Here is a 17,371-nt window from a genome sequence, read left to right as displayed (position 1 = left end):
CGGGTACTTCAATGTGTCAAATATCCAACCCAGAGCATATTCCCCTGCGGCGACACCGAGAACCTCGACTGAGCAGCCAAGAACCACCCCAGCTTCGTTGCATTCTAATTCTCAAAGAAGCTCAATGACATCAGCGTTCAAATCTGGCCATGAACGTGTCGAGTCCTTTTATGCTCAGAAGAGGAGAGACAGTAATGTCACGACGTCTACATCAGACACGAAGACCTCGAAGAGCAGAGGTCGCTCATTCATTCGCCGCGAATCCAACGCATCTTCCAGCGGAACTTCACAGAAGCGTTCTGGCAGCCGAAGAGCTTCTTTCAAAGAAGCTATCAGACGTGCATCGAACGATATCGGGAAGGGAGTCGATATCCTCAGAATGGGTCCTGGTGATCGTGACAAGTGGGTCCAGCGAGAAAAAGACAAGATCCTTCGCGAAATCGAAGAAGCACGTCGTCAAAACGCGGCCATCCGGCCGAAGTATCAGCAGGACTACATGGCTGAACGTCAGCGTCAATCTATGGACAACCGTACCCCCTCCCGACCTCTGCCAAAGAATGGCGAATTTTCAGCAGGCGATCAACTCAATGCACTCGAGCGTGCACTCCAGGATGAAAATGATCCGAACCACGCAGAAGCTCTGGCTGATGCTTTGCAAAGCGGAAAGAGAACGGCCGGTGAGGACTTTGCCTTCTTTATCTCCCGAGCTATTGATCCTTTGAAATCGAAGAAGTCAAGACAGAATAGTGACGATTCAGATCTATCGTTTGCTGACATTGGAGTTGCAGACGAGATGCTCGATTGCGAGCGCTGCGGCCGACCGGTCTTGACTGGACTGAAAGACGGGCTTTGCGAGAGATGCTACGCTATTCGGCTGAATGGCGTTCAGGGTAAGCGTTGATCGAATTCCATACATCCAGCCTTCCAATCCTCTGTCTTTTGAGCGAGCGTTGTTTAACATCTTCTCCTTTCCTATATCTGAATAGTTCTCCAAGGTAAGAAAAGTCTTTCTTTCAAACCGTCCTCATTAATATCATTGTCTCTGGCTCGTCTCGTTTCCAATTTTCTTTCCTCGTGATCTGCTCAAAGGTTCCAACAATCCACTAACGTTGCTGGCATTAAGAATGGTTCGACCAGACTTCCTCTCCAGCTGCAGAATCCAACGACGATCAGGATTCCGACTCAAGCTGGAGCGCCAGCTCCCACAACTCATACCTGTCTCGTCGATCTGCAGTCTCCAAAAGCTTCAGCAATGCAGGCACGCACAGCAATCGCAGCTCGCCCAATCGGGAAAGACCAGTAGACGAAGAACAATACATGAAGATAGCTGTCAGTAGGCGAATTCGCAGAGTACGCCAAACGATCTACCTTGATCCAGGCAATCCATTCGCATCAGACGAAGACGAACACAACCAAGAGCCATCAACAAGATCCCAAACATCCACTAATGAGTACACCACCTCGCTCGATCAATCATTGCGTAACTCGGCCTCGTCAGACGAACGCTGCATTTTCGGCGAACCGAGCATGGAAACTCCCCTCCTAGCACACGAAATCGACACCATCCCACTCCCTCCATTCCCATCCGTGCCAACACATATCCGAGACTCATCATTCGGTCCAGCAGTCATCATAGCACCATCCCCAGTGCGGATCGGCACACCAGACCTCATCCGCACAGAAGCCAGTATACCCATAACACTCGACTTCGACGACTTCCCTATATTACCAAAATCACAACTCACACTAGCCGAAGCCCTGAAATTAGACCGAGAAGAAGAGAGGAAGAAAGCCAGTATACCTCTGAGCTTAAACCCTCCGACCCCTCCACCCAAAGACTTTGTTTTACTGTCGCCCGCAGTCTATAGTCCCAAGCCATCGCCGACGAAAGTCAAATCTTGCGCTGACGAAGGCGAGGACTATGTGGCACCGAGGACATATTGGAGACGGAGTCTGCCTTCTGTGACGAAAGGCTTGAACCTGCTAGCTGTGCCATCGGAGCAGAGTGGTAAAAGGCGAGGAAGCAAGGACGATATCGAGGTTCGTAATACCAGGTATTATGGGTTTTATGATGGTGTGTTGGAAGAGTATCGGCACAGTGGCGCTTTTGGTACCGGTGAGGGACGGATATGAGCTATAGAGAGGGATATATGGGTGTAGTTGAGAGACTCGGTATATTGAAATGCCGGTGAGAAGTAGAAACAACTCATGGAGAAGACAGACGCTGGGTTTAAAACAGAGTGCTTCCTGCTTCGCTTGAACTTTTAACCGCGGACTCAAGTCCGACCACCCTGACTGACATCACATCTCGACATTGCAAGCTTCCCAGCTTCCACAACCCAAGCTCTCTTCGAAGCCATACCAAGACTCCTTTCAGACATAGCAATGGACACCGACAAATACCCCCCCGCAACCTCCGTCCAAGGAACCCTCCACTACATCCCCAAAAACCTCTGTGCCTTCGAACCGACCAAACCCCTCGCGCGCAATGCCAACATAAACACCCTCCTCTGGGTCGGCGGCATGTTCGACACCCTCCACTCAGTCACCTACCCCTTCAAAATCGCCGAATCCCTCCCACCAGCCTGGACCCTCGTAACCGCCTCGCTCAGCTCCGCCGGCCACAGCTGGGGCGTAAGCAGTATATCCAAAGACGCAGAAGACATGGCGAAAATCCTCGAATACCTACAAAAAACCCGACCGGGAGGAAAAGTCGTGATCATGGGACACAGTACCGGATGTCAAGATTGCATGGAATACATCGTCGGAAAAGGACACGAGAAGAGACCGAATGTCGACGGCATAATTCTGCAGGCTCCGGTTTCAGATCGTGAAGCTTTGGATCAGGACTTACCGAAAGCGATGAAATTGGAGGCTGACCAGTTGGCGACGCAAATGTGTCGGGAGAGGAATGGGAATGAGTATATTCCGAATCGACTTACGAGGGCTGTGTTTGGGCGGATGGCGGTTACGGCGAGGAGGTGGTTGGATGTGAGTAGTCCCGGACCGGATCATAGTGGGGCGGATGATTATTTTTCTAGTGATTTTGGGGCGGAGAGGTTGAAGAGGACTTTTGGGCAGTTGACGCCGAAGACTCCGATTTTGATTTTGTATAGTGGGAGTGAGGAGAATGTTGAGGAGGGTTTGGATAAGGAGAAGCTTGTTGATGCTTGGGTTTCGGTTGTGAGGGATGCTGGAGGGGTTGTTGATGAGGGCAGTGGGGTTGTTCCTGGTGCGACGCATAATTTGAATGGGAATCCGGATGAGGTTGTTCAGGATCTGGTGACGCGCGTGGTGAATTTCACGGAAACGATCTCTGGGACAGGCGCTGGAGCTTCGAGGATGTAAGCAGAACGACGTTCGTCGCCTAGGAATTTCGCTTTAGTGTGTGCTCATTTGCTTCCAGCACTGGTGAGACCAGCCATAACAAGGGCTCCTTGACTGGGGACTGGTGAATCCGTTCATAGCGAACCCGAGTTCCGGGACGATCGAACTATCTGCTCTAGAGGACAGTTACTAACGGTAGAGGCCAAATAGAAGTCTTGAGAGGCAGACATCCACGCGAAATGCTCGACGAAGAAAAATAAAGACGACTATGATGCCGTTGAACACCTTTACATCATGCTCGGCCACAGGAGATAAGAGGAAGCCAGCATATGGGTGATATGACTAAGCAAAGAGAACATTTCCAGCGCTGGAGAGCCCCTCATCTTTAGCGAGTCGAGGTAGGCATGGCCGTTGAAATCATGCAAACATGAGCTAGCGGCGGCCATAGCCGTGCAAATCAGCAACTTTCACATGTCAAAGCTGAGATTATGAGCTTCAATTCGTTGGATCGAGGTCTGCACTTTGTGAGGACGTATCGAAAAAGCAAAATATGAACCAAAAGCCCGTAGCTCCACGTGAGCTCGTGTTTCATAAATGCGGTAATCTCAGTTGTCGGTACACTCACTGCCCGTCAAAGAGCCTGACCGATACCAAAAGAATTCGGATCCACATTCTCCCTCCCTCTCACCTTCCCATCAACAAGCCGTAGCCTCGGTGCACCACTCAACACAGGTCGCGGCTCTACTTCGTCTCATCCAAAGCAGTCTTCTCAGACTCGGCCTAGTCATCTCATCAGTAGGAGCAGCAATTCCCGAACCCGGACATCTCGCACCAAACGCACTTCCACTTCCACCATCACTCGAAAGTCTTTCTTGAGAATGCCATTGTGTAAGAACTTATGAGATTGGAATCCCGCGGCATTCTGTGAGCAGGAAAGTCAAGAGTGTGCATGCTCGAAGCAATCATGTACTGTTTGTTTGACCATATCTGGTGTGATACCCGCTCCCGCGCAGGAAGTTGTAGCGTGAGACTCGTCCACGGGTGTGCTATGCTCAGAACGTGGTCAGTGATCCGAAAAGAAGTCGTGCGCTACACGAGCTATGATCTATTTCACGCAGCGATCTTCCTGGTTCGCACGCGAACTTCATGCATGCGAAGTCTTCGGAAGCGTTCGATTCGAAGTCCGTCATGCTTGTAGCAAGGATTAAACCTCGCTGTTACGAACTGCCAGGCCTCGCCAGTGACTGAAACGATAGTGCTCGAAGAAGGAAAATGTGCATGCGGACAAGTTCTTCCAACTGTTCTTTCCGTCATGTGAACTAGTTGCTACCAGGGAAATCAGCCAAGATTCGCCGAATCTTAGCTTTCTCGCGCGCCAAATATAATGCCATGCAATGCCGTACTCATGAAACCCACGCTCCTCGCTGTCGTATATACAGAGCAAGACAGCCTGCTATGCGAAGCGCGTGTTGAGACGCAGCATCTAGTCATCTATCCTCCAAAATTTTCAATGCGTCGAACATGTAGTCGCTAGGAACGCTTCAAAGACGTGTGTGCAATCAATATGTCGAGCATCCATCTACAGACATGGATGCTCTGCGGAAAGCTTCGCCGAAGAATGACTGCATCGCAGAATAGTGGAATAGTATGCCGCCGAGGACAGCAATATGCCAGATATTGTGGCTGCCACCGGCGTAGTCGAACCAGCCTGGCAAGAAACGCTCAGGAATCTTGGCTGCGTACAGGATGGCGCCACCCAGGTAGACCAAGATGGACTTTGCAATCGGAGCGTAGAAGTATGCGGTCTCGTGCCAGCCGCGCTCATAGGTGAGCTGTGCAATAGGAAAGAATCCTGTAGTTGCAAGACTGACGTAGAAGGCGACACGAGCCCAAGACATGTCTGCCCGGTTGAAGAATGGATGCCAAGGTACTATCGTGCCGCCGATTCCAAGCACGAAAGTCAGCGACATGTAGATCCATCGCGAAATGGGCTCGCAGTAGAATGCTGTATATTCAGTAGTCATAATGCTGGCCGCGACCAGTAAAGAAATGCCAGTGTAGTCGACACAGGCAAAGCGCTCCATAAGCGTCTGATTGCTAATGGACGACATTGCATGCCACATGCAGCTGCACACCAGGCACTTGCATGCTGCAAAGAAGAAACAGCCAGCAATGAATATGTCGAACTTCGTAGCAGAAGTGAAAGCAGGCGTCGAAGGATAAACGTAGAAGGCCAGAGCCAGGACTATTATGAGGCCAATGGCGTGCGACCAGATGTTCACGAACTCGTTCGAGAGTCTGAAGCAAGATGTAATGCAGTGGACTTTGGTCTCAGAGAATCGATAACCACTGAGGATGTATGGATTGACACGCCAGGGCTCGGGTAGCATTTCGTACGGGACCAAGCCGTGCTTCTTGGCATGAGCAAGTGCAGTCTCGATCTTCATCTTCATGCGCTCCTTTGCTCTCCATGCCGCATCGGCACCCTCGTGCATCATCTGGCCAGCTTTGGTCGCCTTGTCATCCATGTAGGCGATACTCGAGTCCAGCATCTCGCTGGCGGTCACACCAAGACCAACATCCCGAATATGATATGCACGTTGCTCCAGAGCGGCGAGATTCTCTTCGAGCATTTTTATACCTGCTTGCACCTTGGCTTCGAGGGTATCCCTCTTGGCAAGAGCATCGCGATAGTTTGACTCCAGCGTCTCCACCAAAATCTTGTGTCGCCTCCGGCCTGCATCCAATATGTCGTCTCTCGTTCTCGAACAGCGCTCGTGCACCTCCCGTAGTGTTTCGTGTAGGCTCTTGACGCTTTCGTCAAATTTGAGGTGTCCATACTGCTCCACCATCTCCAGTCTCCGGCCCAAGTCGCTCAAGAATTGGTCGACCAAGATCTGCACATTTTCCCTCTCTGTGCTCCATGATCGCGGGTTGTACGAAGAGTGCCGCCGCCGCTTTCTCGCGCGTTCCTGATCGAGGTCGAATTTCGTCCCCGAAGATGTGCCTACTGTAGGTTCCTCATACGATTCGGTTGCAGTGGCCGTGCTGCTATAGGTACTGCGCGCTGTGCAGTACGTCTGTGTCATGGTCGCTGTCGGTATCGAGGTGCCCCTGGTATTTGTAGGTGGGAGTAAGGCGTGAGATGCTGTACAGCTCCGTATAAGAGAGTCCTCCCTAGGCGCGAGCGACGTCAATCTGCACGCCTCGCTTCGTTTTCCTTTCGGTCGCCGCTAAATTACGGATAAATTGAGGCCGTTGCTGGCTGGCTGAATCCCGAGGCAGGAGTAGACGGGCGGCCGTGAGAGTCGTGGGGTCAGTATAAGGACAGACTGAAGGAAAGACTGGGAGTGAAGAAAACAACAACAAATCGCTCAGATGACGAATGCCAACTTGTGCATGTGGAATACCGAGAGCAGAAGACGGGAGACGATGGGGCGCGACTATTCGTAAATCAGCTCCGGCTATTCATAAATCAACGGACCTAGGGCCGCTCCGGTCTCGGTGAGACCATATTGTTAGTAATTCACATAGAACAATATCGCATGAAGACCCGTAATGCCTATGCTAGCTGTTCAGTAGAATAATAACGTAGGAAAGAAGAATTAAGTAAATTAAGTAAATAATAGACGTAGAATTCGACACTATAGCTAATCCTAACTATTCTAGGCATACTGCCTGCCTAGCAAATGAGGTTCTACGACCCTCGCATTAACGTATAGCTCCTACTATACGATCTCAGTATATTCTAGCATTACTACTAGCGCTATAGGTACTAGTAGAGCCCTTAGAGTAGGCGGAGGTCCTTCCTAAGTAGGTAAATAAGTAGATACAGGGTTTCTATCGCACTACCTATGCCTATAATAGCTAGAGTAGCAGTCTACGTTATCTTTAACGCACTTGCACCTCCTATAGGCCGTTTTATATATACAGCCCTTACGTAAACGTTCTCGTAGTACTAGTAGTAGTAGAATAGGCCTCCCCGGCTTAGCCTGTCTTATCGCTTCTTGCTAGTTAATAGCGGCCTGTCTAGCGGCCTGTCTAGCGGCCTGTCTAGCGGCCTGTTTAATTAGCTTAGGTCTAGTTGCCTTACGCCGAGTCGACCGTATAAGCCGCTTATTAATCCGCTTAAGTAGCTCTAAGGTACGGTAAGTGCTAGTCTCGTTACTATTATAATTAGTCCTTAGTATTCGCTAGTGCTTCTCGAATATACGAATAGTAAGAATACCGGTTACAGACTCCTTAAGTGCTAGTATCTAGTATATATAATTTAAGCTATAGACCCTCCGATAACACTAGGTATAATCTAATAGCGTATAACTATTAGACTTCCGCTTCTCGAGCTCGGCGCGTACGAGAGCCCTTCGCTCGGCCGCTTTACGTAGAGCGAAGGTGCTAATATAGCTAACAACTTCGGTATAGAAGGGGTCGTTAAAGAATACTATTACTAGTCGTATAATCTCGAGTCTAACTATTGCCTTATAGCGGTTAACCTAATAGTAGAAATAGGGTACTATTCGGTTAATAAAGCTATAGATATCGTTCCTATAGGTCGTTAACTATGCCTTAATACTAGAATAGCAACCTTTAACTAGCGACGTTATTATATTACTAAAATAGCGTATTCTATCGATCTAGTATTTAATACACTGTTCTCGATAGATCTACTAAGTGTCGGCTACGTATTAATATAGTATATGCTACGCCTCGTTGTCTAAGTAGTTACGAGCTAGTTTACTATTGCTAGCGGCAATCTTGCCCTTCTTAAGATGCCGACAGTTGCTAGTAAACGAGTCGATAGACTAAGAGTCGATAGTAGCGCTAAATAGGTCTATAAAGTCCTATACCGCTTAACTTAATAGCCTACGCCTTGTTAATAGATTAGGAGGTCTAGTACTAAGGAAGGCCTTCGTATTAGCTTCTACTACGCGTTTGATATACTAGCGACAGAGCTAAGTACGTAGGTAAAGCTAGTCGCTTGCTAAGGCCTTTATTAATGCCCTATTACGGTCGTAGATAACAAGACGAGGCTCTTCTACGCCGTATTCCGATAACAACTCCTATATGCAGCTAATAGCTACTAAATACTGTTTAGTAGCCTATCTAGGTATAAATATAAGCGCTAAGGGGAAGGTCTAGTTGAATTAATTAAGTAAGGCGATTACAAGTAGCGGCATACTATAATCGTTAGTCTTGTAGGTACAATCTATAACTATAATATCCGGACAATTCTTGTAGATACTAATTATCTTAGGGTGCGAGAAATACAGCTATTCTAGCCGTTGCTTACCGCTTAGTCTAGTGCCGATAGCCTTCTGTACGAAGTAGTTCTATTATAGGAGGTCCTCGATCGTTTTGTCTACTACTAACTTGCTAGCGAGTCTCAATTTCTTAGCCTTTTGCTAGGCATTTAAGATGTCTCGTAAAGTGGCTAGTACGACTGCCGAATTTAGCCCTCCGCTCGAGAAACGAGCCTTAATAGCCGTCTTAATCTGTCGATTAGAAGCACTAGCGGCTCGTAGATTAAGTATCTCTTAGACAATCTCCGTAGTACAGTAACGGCGTCGGTAGTTAGCTAGTGCTATAGGATTAACGGCTAGATAGTTATAGCTATTACTATTGAATGTTACGGTCTATTAGCAGTTGCTAGGATTAGTCGAGTCTTTAGCTATTATCGTTACGGACTATAGACAATCGTATAACTTAGAGCGCCCTTTACGCTGCTTTGCTATTAGATTAAGCCGTCTTCGCTCTTCTAATTTATCTCTCTTAGCTTATCGTAGAGTAGGTATTAAATACCTAGCATAGCGGCGTTAGAAGGTCTATATAATATAGTCTGTATTAAGTCGGTTGCCTTACTTCTTCGTCTCGAAGCTCTTCTTTAGGGCAAACGTATCTACATACTCTTTAGCATTAATAACACTATTAAATACCTAGTTCTTAGGGTTCTTAATAGTTGCGTATAGTCTAGGTTCGTAGGCCTCGGTTTCTAACTCGCTCTAGTTACTATATTCGTCGTTGTTACTAAAGTTATAGACTAGTTAAGTCTTAATTTCTAGGAGAGGTTGCTATTCTTGCTAACTAACCCCGCTAGCACCGCTAGTACCGCCTTTACCGTTGTTACTGCTACTATTACTGCTTAGCGGTATTAACGGCGGCGGCAACCTCTTACTACGTACGCCGCGTAGTATAAAACGAATAGTAGTATAGCCTGCCTTATACTAAGCTAGCAAATTATCGAGAAACGGTAGTATTAGGTTTAGTATCTTAAAACTAGCATCTAGCTTACTAGACAACTAGGTGTCGAGACTATCGTATCTAGCCTTATACTCGAAGCTAATATACCGCTAGCAATACGAGCGCTCGCTTTCCGCTATATCTTCTTAGAAGTCTAAGAGAAACTACGTTAAATAGCGGCGATCGATACTATAGAAGTACTCGTAGCCTACTATATCCTTAGGTCTATATACCGTCTCGATCTATAGTTTAAGGCCTCCGAGGTTACCTAGCTTCGGCTCTTATACCGGCTGCGGCCTCTTACTACGTATCTCTTAAAACTAGCGCTTTCTTAGATTATATAGCTTAGGAGATAGAGCGGCGGCGGCGGCGGCGGCGGCGGCCTCGGTTTGTAGCTACGCAGAAGGGCTTAACAATATAGCTAATATAGGGTATAGAAGGGCGGCGATAGAATAGCGATAATAGCGATAGTAAGGTATATATAATAGCGACGGTGAGGTGGAAAACAGCTATCTAGCGGTGGAGGACATGACTAACAAATTTGCCTTAGGCCTCCTCCGCGATCGGACGACTGATTTATGAATAGCCGGAGCTGATTTACGAATAGTCGCGCCCGAGACGATGTCCATGCCCGTTGGCTCGGCGGGCACCCGTCATTTGCCTTTGACCATTTCCAGGGTCTAGCGCCAAGATCGAACATCCCCGCCCCCAGTCCTCTGCTCTTCACTGCAGCAGAGCAGAGAGCATCAACGACATCTTCCACGTCATCAAACACTTGGCCTGCATCAGCTGTGTGGCCGCATGCTTCACTACTAAACGACGTAGCCTGTCCGTGGCCCACCGTTTCACTGCTATTGTACTCCGGAGCACAAAGAACTTCAGCGAGTGACTGTAGCAGCATACAACTGCCGGCAGAGTAGCCAACCGTTAGACCTTTGGAACCGCCGTGCTGACGCGCTTCTTCTGGGTTTCCTGGCAACATGTCCAACTCCATTCTCGTACGAGCCTCGTAGCCTACGCGCGATCAAGCTGCCATAATGTGGGCGGTCCCGTGAAAAAGAGATTATGAATGCCCTGGAGCCACATTCGACTTGTTCCAGTCTGGCTGAGGGACGTTAGATCTTCAAAGGAAGCTTAAGGATTTGATATGACTGGTTAGAGATGGAGATGGGAGCTTGAGCTACTCCAAGCGAAGGTGTGAGGAAACTTGTGAATTAGAAGGGCAAATGCCGAAGGATGGGACTGGTGGGGAAAGGGTTTTTGGGAGAAGGGTATGGGACTTGAGTTCGCCTTGACTTTTGCCTTGCTCAAGAGTAATGCTCTTTTCGTTACGTGTCTGTCGTTACGGATTCTACCATGCTTGTTACACTGCCACTCCTCCGCTATCTTTCTGTCTCGGTTCACCCGCTGCTTCGAAAGTTCCATTTCCTAGTCTCCTGAGCTGCTGACTTGAGCTTTGACCTGGCGCGACGTAAGTAACATTGTGTCCTCTAGTTTTCATGAATGCGACTGTTTCGTTGTTGTAGGTGTATTCAAAGGAGACTTGGTTGGGTACAAGTTGATCGTGAAGTCTCGGTTGGGCTAAGGCTTCAGCAGAAGTCATGTTCTGATCCAGGACATGCCATAAATTCTGAAGTGTCGAGGTGATGATTCTGCTTCCTCCAGCAGCAGATGTGGCGAAGTAAAGGGTGCCATTTGCGTGTTCGACGATTGTGGGAGTGATGGATGATAGTGGTCTTTTGCCGGGACGAACATAGTTTACGGGTGATGGGATGTATCCAAAGGCATTCGATGCGCCGGGAACGGAGAAGTCGTTCATCTCGTTGTTGCAGATAACGCCAGTTTCTGGGATCATGAGGTGCGAGCCGAAGAGCAAGTTGACAGTGGTCGTGAGAGCAATCGCCAGCCCGGATGCATCAGCTGCAACCACAGCTGACGTGCCAGGCGTCTCCAGTGATTCGAATCCAGATGGATCATAAGCTGACACGTTCAAAGTGTGCAGTGGGTTGATCTTGGCACGCACAGCATTGACTGTCGTCTCATTGAGCATGTCAGCTTGGTACTCGTCCATGCCTTCGACAAATGATGGGTCTCCAAGACTGCTGCGCTGGCCATATCCAAAGCGGAGAGCTTCGTCGAAGATATGACTGCTTTCATTGATGGTGGACGACCAACCAATGTCTGGGTATCCTTCGATGATTTTCATTACCGACAGACCAACAGCGCCGGAAGATGGTGCACCACATCCGTGAATCTTGTAGTCCCGATATGTGATTGAGAGTGGATCACGGACTGCCGCCGAGTAGTTCTTGAGATCTGCAAGAGTCATGGTGCCATTGTTGGCTTGGATGTAGTTAATCCAGGTTTCAGCAATGGGCCCTGTGTAGAAGGCGTCTGGCCCATGCTCTGCAATGGTCTCAAGTGTAGCGGCATATCGTTTGCGAGTGATGGTATCACCGAGCCCCAGACGAGTGCCGTTTGGAGCAAAGTCAATCGCCCAGTTGGGATCTTCTACCAAGAAGTTCTGAATGCCGACCACTGCAGAGTCCATGTACTTTACCAGGTCTTTGCCTACCGTCCAGCCGTCTCTAGCTACCTTGACAGCAGGCATGACGAGATATTTCCACGGCAAGCTGCCATAGCCTTCGTGAAGGCGTTGCAGACCACGTAGCTCTCCAGGTACGCCACTAGCCAGCCCGGTATAGATGCTACTGTTGGTATTGTTCGTGTACATGTCCTGGAAAGCAGCTGCTGGAGCTGTCTCTCGGAAGTCGATAAACTCATAGCTGCCATTTCTGGACCTGACAAGCATGAACCCACCACCGCCAATACCGCTAAGCTTTCGTTAACAATGGGAGAATGTGTATTGCCAAGGTCTTTACTCACGAGTGGTACATGCCCACTACACCGACACATAGTACAGTCGCGACTGTGGCATCAGCCGCATTGCCGCCTTTCTTCAAGACGTCCCCGCCAATTTCGCTGCAAATATCAGACTCGCTAGCAACAGCACCGAGCTTATTGCAGTCGGCATCTTGAGCAGTGTTGATCTCGTATCCTGCTAAATCGGTAGGAGCAGCAAGAGTGAGTTGTGACAACAGCGCACTCGGCAACACAAGCCCGGAAACCCTCATATTGAATTGCAGTGCGACTGCAGAGAAAAGGAAGAGTATAGTGGTTCCTCTGAGGTGCAACATTGGCGCCACTTATGTAATAAGCCGAGAAGCATAGTACCACTTTATTGTTGGTAATTCGTGCTGCGATCTGGTGTCTCGCATGGTTGCAACGTGGGATCAGTAGGGAAAACGCGATGCTTCCATTGCTTATCGGAAAATACGGCTCCAACTCGGTGCGACTGTGGATGGTTGTCGCGTGTATGAGATGTGATAACGCGATCGCTTATCTTTGGAGGAGTGGACAAGACTCGGCGAATGCAAGGTGACTTTGGCCGCGAGAATCCCATACTGTACCGCTTTCTGTTAGTGAAGAAACACGTGCAGATGGACGCTTTTCGCAAGAGATCGATCTAACATGAGTGCAAATGATATGGAATAATATGTATAGATCTGACCACGGCTATGATGTTTTAACTCCGTGCCCCCGTTGCTACCTCAGCGAACTCTGTACAACAACAATCGTCTCAAGGCTGCCGGAGCTGACACCGGTTTGCTCGGAGTTCGTCTTCCGAGCGTCGGAGTTCACCTCTCTTCCTGGCTTTCTTTCGCTGCAATAGGGATCCCTCCTAGGCGGCTGTAATATGGCAGACACTCATCTTTCACGACCCCTTCGCTTTCGTGAGAGAGTCATCTGGGCGTCCAAATTCTCGACGGTAATTGTCGGTCTCCGGGCCTAACGATGGCACATTGCACCCCGGCCCTTGATAACGCCGCGTGTTTGGCCTTAGATCGGACAAGGATTTTGCCAGCGAGCAGATGGGCAGTCGTTCTGGCAACATTCGCGAGTGTGAGATACGCTTTCCTTTGGATGAGAATACCTCCGGTTTGCCGCTACCGATTTGCTGCAGTACCGTATCGTGCACTTGTTCCTGCGCGGCGAGTGTTGCACAAAGGTCTACAGATACCTTTGTTCCACATGAACGCCTTCCGCTCGAAATCGCGACGCCCTATGTGAAAGCCGCAGGAGTGGCTTGAGATTGCCGTCTGCATTATCAGGCCATCTTGCAACAGGCAAGAGGGCGCACAATGTTCGACACTGCAGACTTTGATTGCGTTGTTGTCATGGATCGTGGAAGCATCGTCGAGAGAGACATTCCAAGGGAGCTGTTGCCGCAGAGTGGTGGCGTACTCAAGACCGCGTGGGAGAAGTCTGGCCATCATTGAATGCACCGTACAAGGCGGATCGCCGCGGTCATACAGGCTGCTTGCTCAGTATCCGCACAAAGCTCGATGACAAGCCAAATTCATTGGGAATGAGAGATTGAAGATTTTCGTCAGTCGAAGATACAACCCTCACGCTGTATTTCACTGTCAATTGAATAGCCTTCTTCTCAGCCCGTCAATTAGGACGGAGTCCTGCATTTGTCCTTGCCTACGGGCTTATCCGAGTAAGTGCTGTAAAAGAGCCCCCGGACTCGACTTTGTGGTCGCCGAATGCATGTATTGGGGAATTGACAGCATCTAAGGAGGAATGCCGTGCTGCTAGAGATGGACATGGCGTTGCACTGAAATCTGGTAGATGGACGAGCAGAAGGCGTCGAGAGACGTGAACGAATTATTAAATTTGAGCTAAAGCATACCCCTGTCAAAGACGCGCCACGGCTTACTAAGAAGCGGACATGTTGCAAGAAGTTGGAAGGAGAGCCTCTCAAAGCACATCGATGGTCGAGATGGCCACTGAACTCTTGACGCCAGCTGTACTCAGCTATATCGATCATGGCGCTTTCCCGCAGCACGAGGATATCGCATCTGCCACCCTCACGCCCGACCACCTTCAAGCGCTGAGCAACGCATTAAAGCACGAGCAAGAACAAGTCAAGCAGGAGATAAGGGGTCTCAGCAAAAGCGCAGCCGGCGATGTAGATACCTGGATAGCCCGTGCAAAAGAGCTCCAGGCAGACATACTGCGCAGTAGGGAGACCGCGAGGCAGATCGTGGCAGAAGCGGAAGCGGGCAAAGAGCTCAAGGCGAAACTAATAGACAAGAAGCGTAAAGTCGAGCTTCTTGAGAAGGAAGTTGCGGTAAACGAAGGGATAGTTGGGCGACTTGAGCATGTGAAGCATGCACATAATGAGCTCGAGGAGATCCGCGAAGCTCTGGTGCGCGGCAGCATCGAAGGATTGCTTGTCAAGCTCGAGCAGGCCGAGGAGAGCATTTTGGGTCTTGGTGATGCATATTCCGGTGTCAGTCTTGTTTTACAGAGGAAGACGCAGAAGCTGAGAGTGGGTCTAAGCGAGACCGTTCAGACGAGATGGGCTGCTGCCCTTCACGTTGATGTGGAGAATCGCTCAGTCACGATGAAGGACTCCGTCAAGCCAATTGTAGAGATCGCCCAAGGCCTTGGACTCTTCGATGATCTTGTGACAAATCTCACCAAGAATGTCGAGAAAGCTATTTTCAGACCTCGCCTCGCAATTGACAGACAAAGCAGAGTGCCTGCTGTACAGATCTCAGGCTCTCAGCTTGCGTTATCAGCACCGGTCGAAGACTGCAGCTTGGACAAGCTACTGAAGGACTTGCGGTCAGCGATCGACTATTTAGCGGAGCATTTGCCAGCAGATGTTGCCTTGCCGCTCTCTCAGCATTTAGTACCGGCATTATCTGCTCGGCTTGAAGACGAGTGGCTCGAACCGGCTGTGCCTCTGGACATATCAGAGATGTCAGCATTTCATCAAATTCTTGCTGATGTGGAAGACTTCGCCGGCCACATTGAACAAGTTGGGTGGCAAGGCAGCAAATCAATTTACGCATGGGTTCAAGCGGCTCCGAAGACCTGGTTGACTAAGCGTCGCGAAGGACTTCTTGGAGATGTTCGCAATTTTGTGTTCACTGGAATCCGAGATCGAAAAACAGTGGAGCGTGTGGAGACACAGATGGTCAGTCAAGATGATGCTCTGGCTGGTGGGGGCGGAGACGGTGAGGATGACTGGAATACGGCTTGGGACGAAGCAGATGATACCTCGGCCGCCGCCGCTGTTCCCCAAGAGCCAGCCACTGCACCTGCCGAGGACGAGGATATGAGCGCATGGGATGAAGATGACACGAATGAGCCTGCAAAGGAAGAGGAATCCAAGGACGACGATGATGCCTGGGATGCCTGGGGAGAGGGCTACGGCGATAGCAACGAATCTACCGCTGCAGCGACGACACCAAAGATTCCACAACAGCAGCCAACGCTTGCAAACGGCGAACGGGCTACGGTCAAACCTTCCGAGCGCGAGGTCACGCTCAGAGAAACGTTCAAAGTGACTGCTGTCCCGGATGGAGTTCTTGACCTTTTACGACAAGTGATTACCGATGCAACGACGCTTGCAGGGCCTGAGCATGCCAATTCCCCTATTAGGGTAGCCTCACAAGGGCTGTACACACTACCTACATTGGCATTAGCCATCTATCGCGCCACTGCGCCTACTGCCTATGCGAAGCTGGACACCGGCAACATGCTCATTTACAACGATACGATGCGCTTGGCAGATCAACTTCGAGCGTGGCAGGCCGATCAGCCCTCGCAAAGTCGTTTGCGCCTTGATAATGATGTCAAGGCCCTCGAACAGTTTGCGAAAAGAGCGTACAGTGCTGAGATGGACAGCCAAAGGACGATCCTGCTCGACCAACTGGAAGGCGCCCAAGGATTCAGTCGATGTTCCGAGCAGCCATTCAAATCCGAATGCGAAAGTGCTGTGGAGCAAGCAGTTCTGCGTCTGCGCGATGTGCATGGTATGTGGGAGTCTGTTCTATCAAACTCCGCTCTGCTTCAGTCAATTGGCTCGTTGCTCTCTACACTCATCGCAAAGATGATCCGAGACGTGGAAGATCTGCCCGACATCGGTGAGGCCGATAGCAAGGAGCTCAAAGCCCTTTGCGAGGCTATAACTGAGACCAAGGACATCTTCACACAAGCAGCACCAGATGGAAGCCAACGGGAAATGGCTTTCGTGTACTGTCCTAATTGGCTAAAGTTCCAGTACTTGGGCGAGATACTGGTGGGCACGCTGGCTGATATCAAGTACCTGTGGAGCGAAGGCGAGCTGAGTCTGGAGTTCGAAGCAGAGGAGGTTGTAGGTCTCATCGAGGCGCTTTTCGCAGAGTCGAGGCATAGACGAGAAGCTATTCAAGGGATCAGAAGGGGTGGAAGGAGATAAGCATATACCAAACACATAGTAAGAACCCGATGAAAGGGCTCATTGACATGGCTCAGCAATCTTTAAGCCAGCAGGATCCAGGTCTTAAGTAAACCCCATGAGACCAGATCAAAAGACTCTTGGGATCGCCACTTCGCAAGTATTGCTTGTTCTTTCTAAGATTCATTCTCTTCCTCAAAAGAGCGGGGCACTCAACGCTCATATTTCTGCAGGTCGAAAATATTGCTGAAGCTAAAGCCTTATCGATAGTATTTCATACGGCAGCGGGAAAGCTCAACGGTGCAAATGGAAGTGAACGAAGGCAGATGGCTCACCTTGGCGACATCCACGACAACGCTTTCGTTATGCTTCAATAATGACTGAAGCTAGAATACCAACCACGAAGTCCCGAAGAAGAGTCATGCTCAAGCTATGCAAGGTACGCAGATCAACTCCCGGCTAACAATATTACACCCTAGACCTTGGGTCTGCTTCCAACCCCTCTTTCAA

The 17,371-nt window shown here is 49.5% G+C and overlaps 4 protein-coding genes across 4 annotated transcripts; 2 read left to right on the top strand and 2 right to left on the bottom strand.

Annotated features, from left to right (window-relative positions):
* Positions 1-2,392: 2,392 nt before the first annotated feature.
* Positions 2,393-3,252, top strand: MYCFIDRAFT_166541 (uncharacterized protein; the record flags this gene model as incomplete). Its single annotated transcript, XM_007931009.1, has 1 exon — positions 2,393-3,252. A coding segment is annotated over exon 1 (729 nt), but the record flags the coding sequence as incomplete, so codon positions are not given.
* A 618-nt stretch (positions 3,253-3,870) lies between these two features.
* MYCFIDRAFT_49819 (uncharacterized protein) lies at positions 3,871-6,687 on the bottom strand. Its single transcript, XM_007930643.1, has one exon. It carries the CDS (start codon positions 6,414-6,416, stop codon positions 4,887-4,889), a length of 1,530 nt encoding a protein of 509 aa, XP_007928834.1. The 5' UTR covers positions 6,417-6,687; the 3' UTR covers positions 3,871-4,886.
* A 3,649-nt stretch (positions 6,688-10,336) lies between these two features.
* Positions 10,337-12,698, bottom strand: MYCFIDRAFT_204479 (uncharacterized protein; the record flags this gene model as incomplete). The annotated part of the gene is made up of 3 exons (XM_007931008.1): positions 10,337-12,398; positions 12,451-12,598; positions 12,671-12,698. 3 exons carry the CDS (start codon positions 12,696-12,698, stop codon positions 10,928-10,930), a joined length of 1,647 nt encoding a protein of 548 aa, XP_007929199.1. The 3' UTR covers positions 10,337-10,927.
* Positions 12,699-14,410: 1,712 nt separating this feature from the next.
* MYCFIDRAFT_141716 (uncharacterized protein) lies at positions 14,411-16,882 on the top strand (the record flags this gene model as incomplete). Its single annotated transcript, XM_007931007.1, has 1 exon — positions 14,411-16,882. One exon carries the CDS (start codon positions 14,411-14,413, stop codon positions 16,880-16,882), a length of 2,472 nt encoding a protein of 823 aa, XP_007929198.1.
* Positions 16,883-17,371: the final 489 nt, after the last annotated feature.

Source organism: Pseudocercospora fijiensis, assembly GCF_000340215.1.
Source record: "Pseudocercospora fijiensis CIRAD86 unplaced genomic scaffold MYCFIscaffold_7, whole genome shotgun sequence".
Taxonomy (NCBI): Eukaryota; Fungi; Ascomycota; class Dothideomycetes; order Mycosphaerellales; family Mycosphaerellaceae; genus Pseudocercospora; species Pseudocercospora fijiensis.
This window is presented reverse-complemented; position numbering and strand designations above follow the sequence as displayed.

What these genes read in the sequence shown, in the direction of transcription:
- MYCFIDRAFT_49819 (XM_007930643.1), bottom strand. Translation starts at nt 6,416, where the DNA reads ATGACACAGACGTACTGCACAGCGCGCAGTACCTATAGCAGCACGGCC.